The following is a 13,654-nucleotide window of genomic DNA, read 5'->3' as shown; positions in this document are numbered from 1 at the left end:
AGGGGCAGCAGGGGCGGAGATCGGTGCGGCTCGACGTCAGTAATTTTTGGAAATTCTTGAGGGCGTGCCTACGCTGGTGTTGCTGCGTCAGGCAGCACCTGTTCTTCCTTGTACGTACGGTATTTATCCGCAGACACCGGCCGAGGAACTTGCAAGTAAATTGTGTCACCTGGACGGAAATATACACACATCAAAAAAAAAGTTTTGCATCACATCGGTTCCGAGAGTTCCAGAACCTGTAGCACACAGAATGGAATAGAGATCAACAAAAATATCATTTCCGCCCTTTTCATTGCTCATGAAAACCACGCACTGCATGTTCTACCACCATACAGCGAGACCTTCGGAGGTGGTGGTCCACATTGCTGTACACACCGGTACCTCTAATACCCAGTAGCACGTCCTCTTGGATTGATGCACGCCTGTATTCGTCGTGGCATACTGTCCACAAGTTCATCAAGGCACTGTCGGTCCAGATTGTCCTATTCCTCAACGGCGATTCGGCGTAGAATCGTCAAAGTGGTTGGTAGGTTACGTTCATAAACAGCCCTATTCAATCGGTCCCCTGCATGTGCGATAGGGTTCATGTCTGGAGAACATGCTGGCCACTAGTCCAGCGATCCGTTATTCTGAAGGAAATCATTCACAAGATATGCAAGATGGGGGCGCGAACTGTCGTCCATGAAAACGCATGCCTCGCCAATATGCTGCCAATATGGTTGCACCATCGGTCGGAGGATGGCATTCGTTCCCCGTACAGCTGTTAAGGCGCCATCCGTGACCACCAGCGGCGTACGTCGGCCCCACATAATGACACCCCAAAGCATCACTCGCTGGACAGTGTGTCTAAGGCGTTCAGCCTGACCGAGTTACCTCCAAACACGTCTCCGACGATTGTCTGGTTGAAGGCATATGCGACACTCATCGGTAAAGAGAACGTGATGCCAATCCTGAGCGGTCCATTCGGCATGTTGTTGGGGGCCATCTGTACCGCGCTGCATGGTGTCGTGGTTGCAAAGATGGACCTCGCCATGGACGTCGGGACTGAAGTTACGCATCGTGCGCACAGTTTGAGTCGTAACACAACGTCCTGTGGCTGCACGAAAAGCATTAATCAACATGGTGGCATTGCTGTCAAGGTCCCTCTGAACCATAATCTGTAGACAGCGGTCACCCTCTGCAGCAGTAGCCCTCTGGCAGCCTGAGCGAGGCATGTCATCGACAGTTCCTGTCTCCCTGTATCTCCTCCGTGTCCGAACAACGTCGCTTCAGTTCACTCCGAGACGCATGGACACTTGCCTTGTTGAGAGGCCTTCCTGGCATAAAGCAACAATGCGGACGTGATTGAACCACAGTATTGACAGTATTGACCGTCTACGTACGGTTGAACTACAGACAACACGAACCGTGTACCTCCTTCCTGGTGGAATGACTGGAACTAATCGACTGTCGGACCCCCTCCGTGTAATAGGCGCTGCTCGTGCACGATTGTTTACATGTTTGGGCGCGTTTAGTGACATCTCTGAACAAAGGGACTGTGTCTGTGATATAATACCCACCGCCAACGTCTATCTCCAGGAGTTCTGGGAACCGGGGCGATGTAAAACTTTTTTTGAAGTGTGTACGTAACTGATGCACGAGTACAGATCGGAGACGCACGGTTGACGACATATGGAAGTTCGGGTCTGGCCGTGAGTCGTGCACCCATACCCAAATAGCCGGCGCGGTAGTTCCGCGTGTTCGGTGACAGCTTTAGCCACCCTCTGTAAATAAATAAACAAAAATTCACCGAGTGGAGGACCAACGAGGAACTAGCACAGCTGACATGGGATATTAACCCCGAACCAGTGCAACGAACAAAATGAGATTCGATACTTATCGGAAATGAAATCTAAAACACGAAATACAGACAGATTAGATTACATTTTTGATACGTATCGGAAATAAAACCTAAATACTGAAATAATTCCAATCTATGGACATTTATGGTACACTTTATTGTTGGAGATGTTAAAAATTCCGGCCTGTAGCCCAGCCTTCTGCTAAGACAAGAAAAGTATGGTACTATTTTACAGTTGTAACGGTTCCTAAATGCTTCATTTCTTATGTATTTGTTGCTATGTGTATTAGATGACGTGTTCCACCGTCGTTTGCAATCTTCCTTCTTCCGATTTGAAATATGTTTGTTTAACGAACGGGGTACATTTTTTTATGCTACATACGTAAGTAATACAATAAATTTTACACGGACATCTTTTGTTTTCTTTATTTTGCTTTATCGTGATGTATTTACCCAGGAAATTACACTGAAAAGCCGAAGAAACTGCTATACCTGCCTAATATCGTGTATGTCCCCCGCGAGTGCGGAGAAGTGCCGCAACATGACGCGGCACGGACTCGACTGATGTCTGAAGTAGTGCTGGAGGAAACTGACACCAAGAACCCTGCAGAGGTGTGAATAAATCCGTAAGAGCACGAGGTAGTGGAGATCTCTTCTGAACAGCACGCTGCAAGGCATCCCAGATATCTCAATAATGTTCATGTCTGGGGAGTTTGGTGGCCAGCGGAAGTGTTTAAGCTCAGAATAGTGTTCCCACAGCCACTCTGTAGAAATTCTGGACGTGTGGCGTGTCGCATTGTCCTGCTGGAGTTGCTCAAGTCTGTTGCAATGCACATGAACTGATGCAAGTGATCAGAGAGGATGCTTACATACGTGTCACCTGTCAGAGTCGTATCTAGACGTATCAAGGCGTCCCACATCACTCCAACTGCACACGTCCCACGCCATTACAGAGCCTCCGCCAGCTTGAACAGTACCCTGCTTTATTCATGAGATTGTCTCCATACCTGGACACGTCCATCCACTCGATACAACTTGAAACCAGACTCGTCCCGTCCAATGTCGGTGTTGACGGGCCCAGGCGAGGCGTAAAGCTTTGTGTCGTGCAGTCATCGAGGCTCTGAAAGACCATATCAGTGAGTGGTTCGCACGCTGACACTTGTTGATGCCCCAGCACTGAAATCTGCAACAGTTTCGGGAAAGGTCGGACTTCTATCACACTAAACGATTCTCTTCAGTCGTCGTTGGTCCCATCCTTGCAGGAACTTCTTCTCGCCGCAGCGATGTCGGAGATCTGATGTTTTATCGGATTCCTGATATTCACGGTACACTCGTGAAATGGTCGTACGAGAAAATCACCACTTAATCACTACTTCGGAAATGCTGTGTGCCATCGCTCGTGCGCCCACTGTAACACCACGTTCAAACTCTATTAAATCTTGAAACTTCCTGGCAGATTAAAACTGTGTGCCGGACCGAGACTCGAACTCGAGACCTTTGCCTTTCGCGGGCAAGTGCTCTACCAACTGAGCAAGGTTCGCAGGAGAGCTTCTGCAAAGTTTGGAAGGTAGGAGACGAGGTACTGGCAGAAGTAAAGCTGTGAAGACGGGGCGTGAGTCGTGCTTGGGTAGCTCAGTTGGTAGAGCACTTGCCCGCGAAAGGCAAAGGTCCCGAGTTCGAGTCTCGATCCGGCACACAGTTTTAATCTGCCAGGAAGTTTCATATCAGCGCACACTCCGCTGCAGAGTGAAAATCTCATTCTATTAAATCTTGATAACCTGCCATTGTAGCAGCAGTAACCCATCTAACAACTGCGCCAGACACTTCTTGTCTCATACAGGCGTTGCCGACCGCGGTGCCGTATTCTACCTGTTTTCTTATCTCTGGATTTGAATACGCATGCCTATTCCAGTATCTTTGGCGCATCCGTGTATAAATCATGTGGAAAGTGGAATCGTTTTAGGTAATAATTGTGAGGTCTCCGTAACTCCAGACAGTGACTAGACAGCTAACAGTCTCACTTCGCAGCTTACAGGCTCTCATGTGATTGTATTCTTTACCGTTAAGAAGGGTTTGATGATCAAATAACTTACGGGTTCGCTGCCGGGTGACGTCGTCGACCACCGCCGATATGGAAAGCCCGTTGTCACCTACTGTAGCCAATTTGTTTATGGTGGACTTTGAGGAACGTGCATTGGAGTCAGCGACCTTCAAACCTGCGTGTTTTTTCAGATATGTTGACGATACTTCTGTTGTTTGGCTTCATGGTAGTGAGAATTTAAACCGGTTTTTGGAACACCTGAATTCAATCCACCCGAATATTCAGTTCACTATGGAGGTGGAAAAGAATGGATGCCTTCCCTTCCTTAATGTGTTAGTCAGAAGAAAGACTGATGGTACGTTGGGACATTCTGTTTATAGAAAGCCTACTCACACTGACTTGTGTCTGCGAGCTGATAGTTGTCACCATCCAGCTCAGCATGAAGGAGCAAATCCGCTATTGCAGAACATTGCCTTGACACCAGTCATCTTATGGAATACAACAACACGGAGATTCGGGCTTGCACGTCCAGCTATTGGGATAGTGTTATTAAGGAACCAGTTGAAATCAAACTATCAAGCAACCTTATAAACAGAGATGGTGGATTTTGTTTAAATGCTGCTTGGAATCCGTCTCTGTCTCTCATCAAAAAACACAGAGACAGAATTAGTGCTACCTCACCTTTTGATTAATAGTCACTACCGATATTTCTGATGTTGGTTATCTTTGGTTGGGTGTTGACTCTGCGGTTACTTGTTCTGTGTGTAGTATCTTCCATGTTTCTCCTCTGTGAACCGAGGTATTAAATTCCCTTGCACATTGCTTCCTCCTTGCAGTTGTGCCTTGAGAATGGCAGGGTGTGCTCCTGTGGAAATATCGGCGGTGGTCGACGACGTTACCCGACAGCAAACCCATAAGTTATTTGAACATTCAATTCGCCGGGAAGAGTTAAAGTCTGATGATGTTTTGCAGCCCCGAAAAGCATGTCTCACCCGTCCTTACATACTGCGAAAATCATCGATTCCCAGCTCCTTAGGTAGCAGAGAGTGGGTGAATCTCTTTCTCTGAATTAGTCGAAAGCTTCGTATATTTGTTTTATTTTATACGTCTAGTTCCGTAGGACGAAATTGAGAAGCAACTCTCCATGGTCGCGGAACTTCTCGGTATATGAAATAACTACAGTACTGTAATAATAGATGAAATAAAGTGTTTATGAGGCTACGAGATATACGTTTATATAAACGTAATCAACTCTGTAACAGAGAAATTACCTTAATTTTAAAAGGAACTCTTCGACAGAAAAGAAGGAGTGATCGATGAGCAATCCCTTCAGATTTGATTCGAAAGCGCGCGGGTTACGGTTTAGCTTTTTAATTCTTGTGGTAGCTCACTGAAAATGGATGCAGCAGAACGCTGCACGCCTTTCTGCATAAGAGTCAAGCAGATGCGATACAAAGACAGACTGGGTTTCTCCCTAGTGTGAAATGATTGAAAGCTGCTAATTCTTGGGAATAGTCTGATACTGACAACAAGAAGCGACATTAAACAATATATATACTGAGAGGCCAATGTCAGAATAACGAAACAAGAGGATCGCGAAGTTACACCACTTATTGCTCAAAACGCTCGTTTCTGGTCCAAATATACCATTTGAGATTGGGACGAGCTACCTCAAAAGGTAAAACCATATGTTATAAGTGAATGAAAATAAGCAAAGTACACTACTTTTCGTGCGGAACTCAGTTTAGAAACTGTTCCAATAGCGAAAATGGCAGCATTAAGGCTTTGGACAAAATCGTGAATATGGGCTTCCGACAACAGTTTACTGTCTACCTGAACGCCTTGGAATTTGAACTGTTCAGTCTCACTAATCACATGCCTATATCAGGTTTTCTTGCAGTGTGCGTTACGAACCGTAAAACCCGAGTCTAACTGTGATTTAGTTTATTTTCTGCAGAGCACGACATTAAAGAATATACAGGGTGTTACAAAAAGGTACGGCCAAACTTTCAGGAAACATTCCTCACACACTAATAAAGAAAAGATGTTACGTGGATATGTGTCCGGAAACGCTTACTTTCCATGTTGGAGCTCATTTTAGTTTCGTCAGTATGTACTGTACTTCCTCGATTCACCGCCAGTTGGCCCAACTGAAGGAAGGTAATGTTGACTTCGGTGCTTGTGTTGACATGTGACTCATTGCTCTACAGTACTAGCATCAAGCACATCAGTACGTAGCATCAACAGGTTAGTGTTCATCACGAACGTGGTTTTGCAGTCAGTGCAATGTTTACAAATGCGGAGTTGGCAGATGCCCATTTGATGTACGGATTAGCACGGGGCAATAGCCGTGGCGCGGTACGTTTGTATCGAGACAGATTTCCAGAACGAAGGTGTCCCGACAGGAAGACGTTCGAAGCAATTGATCGGCGTCTTAGGGAGCACGGAACATTCCAGCCTATGACTCGCGACTGGGGAAGACCTAGAACGACGACGACACCTGCAATGGACGAGGCAATTCTTCGTGCAGTTGACGATAACCCTAATGTCAGCGTCAGAGAAGTTGCTGCTGTACAAGGTAACGTTGACCACGTCACTGTATGGAGAGTGCTACGGGAGAACCAGTTGTTTCTGTACCATGTACAGCGTGTGCAGGCACTATCAGCAGCTGATTGGCCTCCACGGGTACTCTTCTGCGAATGGTTCATGCGACAATGTGTCAATCCTCATTTCAGTGCAAATGTTCTCTTTACGGATGAGGCTTCATTCCAACGTGATTAAATTGTAAATTTTCACAATGAACATGTGTGGGCTAGCGAGAATCCGCACGCAATTGTGCAATCACGTCATCAACACAGATTTTCTGTGAACGTTTGGGCAGGCATTGTTGGTGATGTCTTGATTGGGCCCCATGTTCTTCCACCTACCCTCAATGGAGCACGTTATCATGATTTGATACGGGATACTCTACTTGTGCTGCTAGAACATGTGCCTTTACAAGTACGACACAACATGTGGTTCGTGCACGATGGAGCTCCTGCACATTTCAGTCGAAGTGTTCGTACGCTTCTCAACAACAGATTGGGTGACCGATGGATTGGTAGAGGCGGACCAATTCCGTGGCCTCCACGCTCTCCTGACCTCAACTCTCTTGACTTTCATTTATGGGGGCATTTGAAAGCTCTCGTCTACGCAACCCCGGTACCAAATGTAGAGATTCTTCGTGCTCGTACTGTGGACGGCTGTGATACAATACGCCATTCTCCAGGGCTGCATCAGCACATCAGGGATTCCGTGTGACGGAGGGTGGATGCACGTATCCTCGCTAACGGAGGACATTTTGAACATTTCCTGTAACAAAGTGTTTGAAGTCACGCTGGTACGTTCTGTTGCTGTGTGTTTCCATTCCATGATTAATGCGATTTGAAGAGAAGTAATAAAATGAGCTCTAACATGGAAAGTAAGCGTTTCCGGACACATGTCCACATAACATATTTTCTTCCTTTGTGTGTGAAGAATGTTTCCTGAAAGTTTGGCCGTACCTTTTTGTAACACCCTGTATATACTGAGAGCTGCAATGTTTGAAACATTATCAAAGTTGCACACAACATCCTTTACTACAGAGGTCGTGTTAGCCAGCAAACAGAAACAGAATCACCTGTAATACTAGAAGGATATCATTTGTACATAAATAGGAAACACGCGTGGCCCCAGCACCGATCCCTGTGGCACCCTCCCGTTTAAGCGCGCCCCACTCACACCCCACATCGTGGCCTTTCGCGACGCTGTGCAGAACGACCTTTAGCTGTCTGTTTTTAAAGTAAGAGGTGAAGCCATTTTGAGCTAGTCCCTGTGTTCCATAATGGTATAACTTGTGGAGCAATATTTTGTGATGCAACACAATCAAATGCCTTATGTTTAATCCATGCAATACCTCACAGAGAAAAAAGAATACACCATTTTCAGTTGTTAAACCACTTCTAAAAGCAAACTGTCGATTTTATAGAAAGTATGTGAAATGAAATGATCAGTTATCCTTACATACACATTCCCAAGAAGAAGGAAACACTGATGGCACAGAAATAGGTCTAAAATTGTTTACATTTCTCCCTTTTCATAAAGCGGCTCTCCTACTGAGTAATTAAATCGTTCAGGAAACTGACCATTCCTAAAGGAAAACTTAGAAACACGGCTAAGTATACAGTACTTTAGTATTCTGTTAGGTACACTGTCATATCAGTATCACGGAGGATCAATGTCAGAAACTATGCTTTTATTTAAAGCACCAGCTAACAAGGAAACCTCCCCATCGCACCGCCCTCAGATTTAGTTATAAGTTGGGACAGTGTATAGGCCTTGAAAAACTGAACACAGATCAATCGAGAAAAGAGGAAGTCGTGTGGAACTATGAAAAAAATAAGCAAAATACACGAACTGAGTAGTCCATGAGCAACATAGGCAACATTAAGGAGAGTGTGAGCTCAGGAGCGCCGTGGTCCCGTGGTTAGCGTGAGCAGCTGCGGAACGAGTGAAAAGTGTACTTTCTTTATTTTCGCAAAGTTGTGATCTGTCCGTTCGTTTATTGACGTCTCTGTTCACTGTAATAAGTTTAGTGTCTGTGTTTTGCGACCGCACCGCAAAACCGTGCTGTTACTAGACGAAAGGACGTGCCTCTCCAATGGGAACCGAAAACATTTGATCGTAAGGCCATAGGTCAACCGATTCCTCCACAGGATAACACGTCCGATATATTCTATATGACACTGGTGCGTCACATGACACGAATATGTAGTCGACCCACATAACTTGTACACGTGGCGAATGGGTAAAAAGATTCTTCTCCCTTGGCCGATTTAGGTTTTCTTGTGGATGTGATAATCATCCCAAAAAAGTGACGAAAACATAAAAGTTTGTCACATAAACTGCAACAAATGAATGCAACAGTTTCACAGTCGCACAGTTTTCGCTGTGCTCTGTCAAAACATATGTTTTTAACGTTTTCAAATTTTTCCCTGTGTAGACCGGCAAATCCTGATATGTCCAAGAAATCTGAACATGTCCTGGAATTTTGGAGAGCGAAGTTGATTATGTGTGAGTGCCTGAACTTTGATAATTGTCTGAAAACAAAAAATTAAACTCTTCATTCGAGGGAAGACTCGAACCAAGGACCTCACGTTCCAGAGCTGCTCACACTAACCGCGGGACCACAGCGCTCCTGAGCTCGCAATATCCTCGATGTTGCCTATGATGCGCATGGACTACTCGGTTTGTGTATTTTGCTTATTTTTTTCATAGTTCCACACAACTTCTTCCTGTTTTGTCGATTGATCTGTCTTCAGTTTTTCAAGGCCTATCCACTGTGCCGACTTATAACTAAATCCGAGGGGGATGCGATGGGGATCTTCCCTTGTAAGTTCAGAGAGTGATTGTTTCTCTTTGGTTCTCTTTTGTGCTGTTACCTCTAACACAACCGAGACAAAACTGCAGTCTTTCATGTAAGACTAAGCGACATCTCGTCGAACATAACCTCAATGTTCAGCTTGCATCCACTGATTGGAACAGGGCGGCGCAGAAATCCCGAGTGAAAACTGAATGGGTAGGATGCACACAAATTTGCTGAAATCGTAGGTCGGTTGGTCTGTCTCTCTGTCTGTCGGTCGGTCGGTCGGACAGTCGGTCGGTCGGACAGTCGGTCGGACAGTCGGTCGGTCGGTCGGACAGTCGGTCGGTCGGTCGGACAGTCGGTCGGTTGGTCGGTCGGACAGTCGGTCGGTCGGACAGTCGGTCGGTCGGAAGGTCGGACGGTCGGTCGGTCGGTCGGTCGGACAGACGGTCGGTCGGACAGTCGGTCGGTCGGTCGGTCGGACAGACGGTCGGTCGGTCGGACAGTCGGTCGGTCGGACAATCGGTCGGTCGGACGGTCGGAAGGTCGGACGGTCGGTCGGTCGGTCGGACAGTCGGTCGGTCGGACAGTCGGTCGGTCGGTCGGTTGGTCGGACAATCGGTCGGTCGAACAGTCGGACGGTCGGAAGGTCGGTCGGTTGGTCGGACAGTCGGTCGGTCGGACAGTCGGTCGGTCGGTCGGACAGTCGGTCGGTCGGACAGTCGGTCGGTCGGACGGTCGGTCGGTCGGTCGGTCGGTCGGTCGGTCGGTCGGTCGGTCGGACAGTCGGTCGGTCGGACAGTCGGTGTAGTGAGCGCCCCGTAAGCGCAAGCTGCCGGCCGTGCCGCCTTACCTGGCGGGGTCGGCGGCGAACTCGTCGTACTCGCGGCCGGCGTCGTCGAGCGCGTCGAGCGCGGCCTGGAGCGCGGGGGCGGGCGCGGGGGCGGCGGCGCGCAGCGCGTGTCGCCAGGCGGGCAGCAGCGCGAGGTGGGCGGCGCGCGCGCGGCGGCCGGCGGCCGGCAGCAGCAGGTGCCGCAGCGCGCGCTCCGCCTCCGCCGCCGCCGCCAGCAGCAGCACGTACTCGTTGTGCGTGGCGTGCAGCCGCCGGCACGCCTTCTGGAACTTGTCCCGCACCTCGTCCAGCTTGCGCCCGCCGCGGCCCGCTGCCGGCAACACCAGAAACAAAGTGGCTCTCAGCACTGCTGACATCATCACTCCCCTACGACTTAAACCGAGGCACGATCCCGACCTGCGACCGTAGCGGTCGCGCGCTTCCAAACTGTAGCGCCTAGAACCGCTCGGCCACCCCGGCCGGCACCAAAAAACAGCTACCAAGCCTTAAACCGTCGGCACACGGACCGTGCTGTCGAGCACACAGGCTTATAAAAGATGCATTACAAACAGTGCAGTACAAATTTGGAATACTTCTCCACATAAGGTAAACATTGTTTCATCATTCCCACATTTTAGTATAACCACAAGGTCAGTCTTACTTGATCACTGTTCCTACCCAGTAGCAGAATCTTTGCAACATGTGAATTACGAAGCGTAAAAGAATAAGGAGCAAAATATCTTTATACAAGTAGCGCAAGCTGTCCTGTAGATTACGCCAATCGGACACCCCTCAAAAGAAGGTCAACTTATATTTACGTAACACCAAACAAAAATAACATATACTTATATTAAACTAATAATAAAGTATCACAACCTAATAAAAACGCGAATGTTAGGAAAAAAAATTTGGAAGTGCTAAGACGCGAACCACCACCCCTATTAGGGGACAGAGAATCCACTCATTACGCTACACGCAAACCTCGCTCCTTGTTCCTAATCATTTAATATATTACCCTGTGCTAAAGACGTTAATCGTAAACAATTATGTTGCTAACTGAAATTTAGTTATAACAAATTGTACCAAGAACAATGCGTTTTGGTTGGATCTTCAGTGTGTCGCTGCCTTCAAATAGCCTACTCTCATAATACGCAAGTTACAATAATTCTTTTGCCACGAACATGATGTTTCTCATTATTTTATTGGAACGAATCACACAACTAACAACGGGTTTTCCAGTGATTCTCAATTTGCTGGAGCTCAGAAACAGCATATGTATATATAGGCTTGAAATGAATGCCAATATGGTGCCTCACAACTCTGTACCGAAGGGAGACGGCCTGCGTGTGACGTAGGTGGCGTTGTGCCATCTCATTGGTCAACGCTCAGACGCACGCTCAGAATATCTGACATGCCAGATATTGCTCTGCACGGTCGGAAAGACTCCCGAGCGTGCTATTCCACGCTATGACGTCAGAAACTCGGCACGCTCAACGTTCGGATGCACCGTCGTGAGCCGACGGCTTTACGTGTTTCAAAAAGAATATACATATTTCGAACGCATGTATCTATTTAACTTTAATACATACAAATATGAAGCTTTACACACATATTTACGAACCTCTCAAGTTCAGATTACAGATTTTCAATATGTCCTCTATCAGTGACACGAACAATATCACATCGATACTCAAATTCCTCCCATACTCAGGCAAGCATGTCCTTCGTCACTGATGTTATGGTAGTACGGATCCGGTTCTTCAACTCTTCCAGGTTCTGTGGGAGTGGTGGTACATAAACGTTGTCTTTAACGAAAACCCACAGAAACAAGTCTTAGGGTGTCAAAAGCGGTGACCGTAGAGCCCACCTGAGACATGCTAAGTCGCCAGCTCCTTGACGACCAGTCCAACGGTTCGGTAGAGTTTCATTCAGATATTCACGCACTTACCGATTCCAGTGAGGGGGTGCCCCATCTTGTCGAAAAATGAAGTTGTCTTCGTGCAGCCTGGGAAACAACCAGTTTTGTAACATAGCGAGATACTGCTGACCGTTCCATCGAAGAATAATGGGATGTAAACAGATGACCGGGATATCGCACAAAGCACATTGACTTTGGGCGCATCTCCTACCTGTTCAGTGGCTGAATGTGGGTTCTCTAGGCCCCAAATTCGAACATTGTGTTTGTTTACCTGATCACTGACATGGAAAGCCGCTTCATCACTAAAAACTGTACGAAAGCGTTATCATTGTCAATGGCATCAACAATCTCGTCGCAAAATGCCTCAAGTTTGCGTTTGTCATCAGGACGCAGAGCTTGTAACAGCTTCACAACCAACCGACGTTTCAAAACACGCCGAATTGTTATTGTAGGCTGTCGTAACTCCCGACTGGCACGACGAGTAGATTTTGAAGGACTACGTTGGAAAACTGTTTGAATTCGACCAGGAACACGAGGGCAGCCACGACTCTTTCCATTACATACACATCATGTGTCTAGAAACTGTCGATACCGTCTGCGAATGTTCCACCGATACAGAGGATAAGTTTGGTGCCTCAACCTGAAACGTCTTTGCACTGAAAGCACGGAACTGCACTTCGCAAACTAGAGAACACACAATGATTTCTGCTGTGGAGTAGCAATTGTAAACATTTGACGGTTACAAAGCAAAACAGAAGGCAACTCACATCTACATCTACATCCATACTCCGCAAGCCACCCGACGGTGTGTGGCGGAGGGTACCTTGAGTACCTCTATCGGTTCTCCCTTCTATTCCAGTCTCGTATTGTACGTGGAAAGAAGGATTGTCGGTATGCTTCTGTGTGGGCTCTAATCTCTCTGATCTTATCCTCACGGTCTCTTCGCGAGATATACGTAGGAGGGAGCAACATACTGCTCGACTCTTCGGTGAAGGTATGTTCTCGAAACTTCGACAAAGCCTGTACCGAGCTACTGAGCGTCTCTCCTGCAGAGTCTTACACTGGAGTTTATCTATCATCTCTGTAGCCTTTTCGCGATTACTAAATGATCCTGTAACGAAGCGCGCTGCTCTCCGTTGGATCTTCTCTATCTCTTCTGTCAACCCTGGTGCACTTAAATAGCATCAACCCAAAGATCAAATTTATTATGAAGAATGGACAACTTAACTTTTTGGATGTATCAGTTATCAAACGGGCGGATGGGACCTTAGGCCATAAGGTTTATAGGAAGGGTACACATACTGATCGCTACCTCCATAAGAACTCAAACCACCACCCTACACAAAAGAGGGGGGTCATAAAAACACTAGTGGATAGGGCCAATAATATTTGTGAACCAGGCTACTTACAAGAAGAACTAAATCATTTACGAATGGCTTTTGCGAAAAATGGTTATACGAAAAACGAGATTAACCGAGCACTTCACCCAGGTAGAAAAATGCTTAAAAATAGGAGACAGCAACAACCATCAGCTGGAAAAGTATTTTTTCCGTTCATCCATAACATCACGGATCGCATTGGAAAAGTACTAGCCAAGTTTCAGGTGGAGACTATTTTCAGACCTAGTAAGAAAATTAGTG

The 13,654-nt window shown here is 47.0% G+C and overlaps 1 protein-coding gene across 1 annotated transcript in view; it reads right to left on the bottom strand.

Moving 5' to 3' along the window:
* LOC124719019 (tyrosine-protein kinase Fer-like) overlaps window positions 1-13,654 on the bottom strand; it is a 687,090-nt gene that overhangs the window by 159,967 nt on the left and 513,469 nt on the right. The window contains exon 4 of the mRNA XM_047244689.1: window positions 10,118-10,427. Within this exon, the coding sequence (XP_047100645.1) occupies window positions 10,118-10,427 (310 nt within the window). The remainder of the gene's footprint in view (window positions 1-10,117; window positions 10,428-13,654) is intronic.

The sequence above is a fragment of the Schistocerca piceifrons genome, chromosome 10, assembly GCF_021461385.2.
Source record: "Schistocerca piceifrons isolate TAMUIC-IGC-003096 chromosome 10, iqSchPice1.1, whole genome shotgun sequence".
NCBI lineage: Eukaryota > Metazoa > Arthropoda > Insecta > Orthoptera > Acrididae > Schistocerca > Schistocerca piceifrons.
Note: the sequence above shows the minus strand (reverse complement) of the source record. Positions and strands in the feature narration are given on the sequence as shown.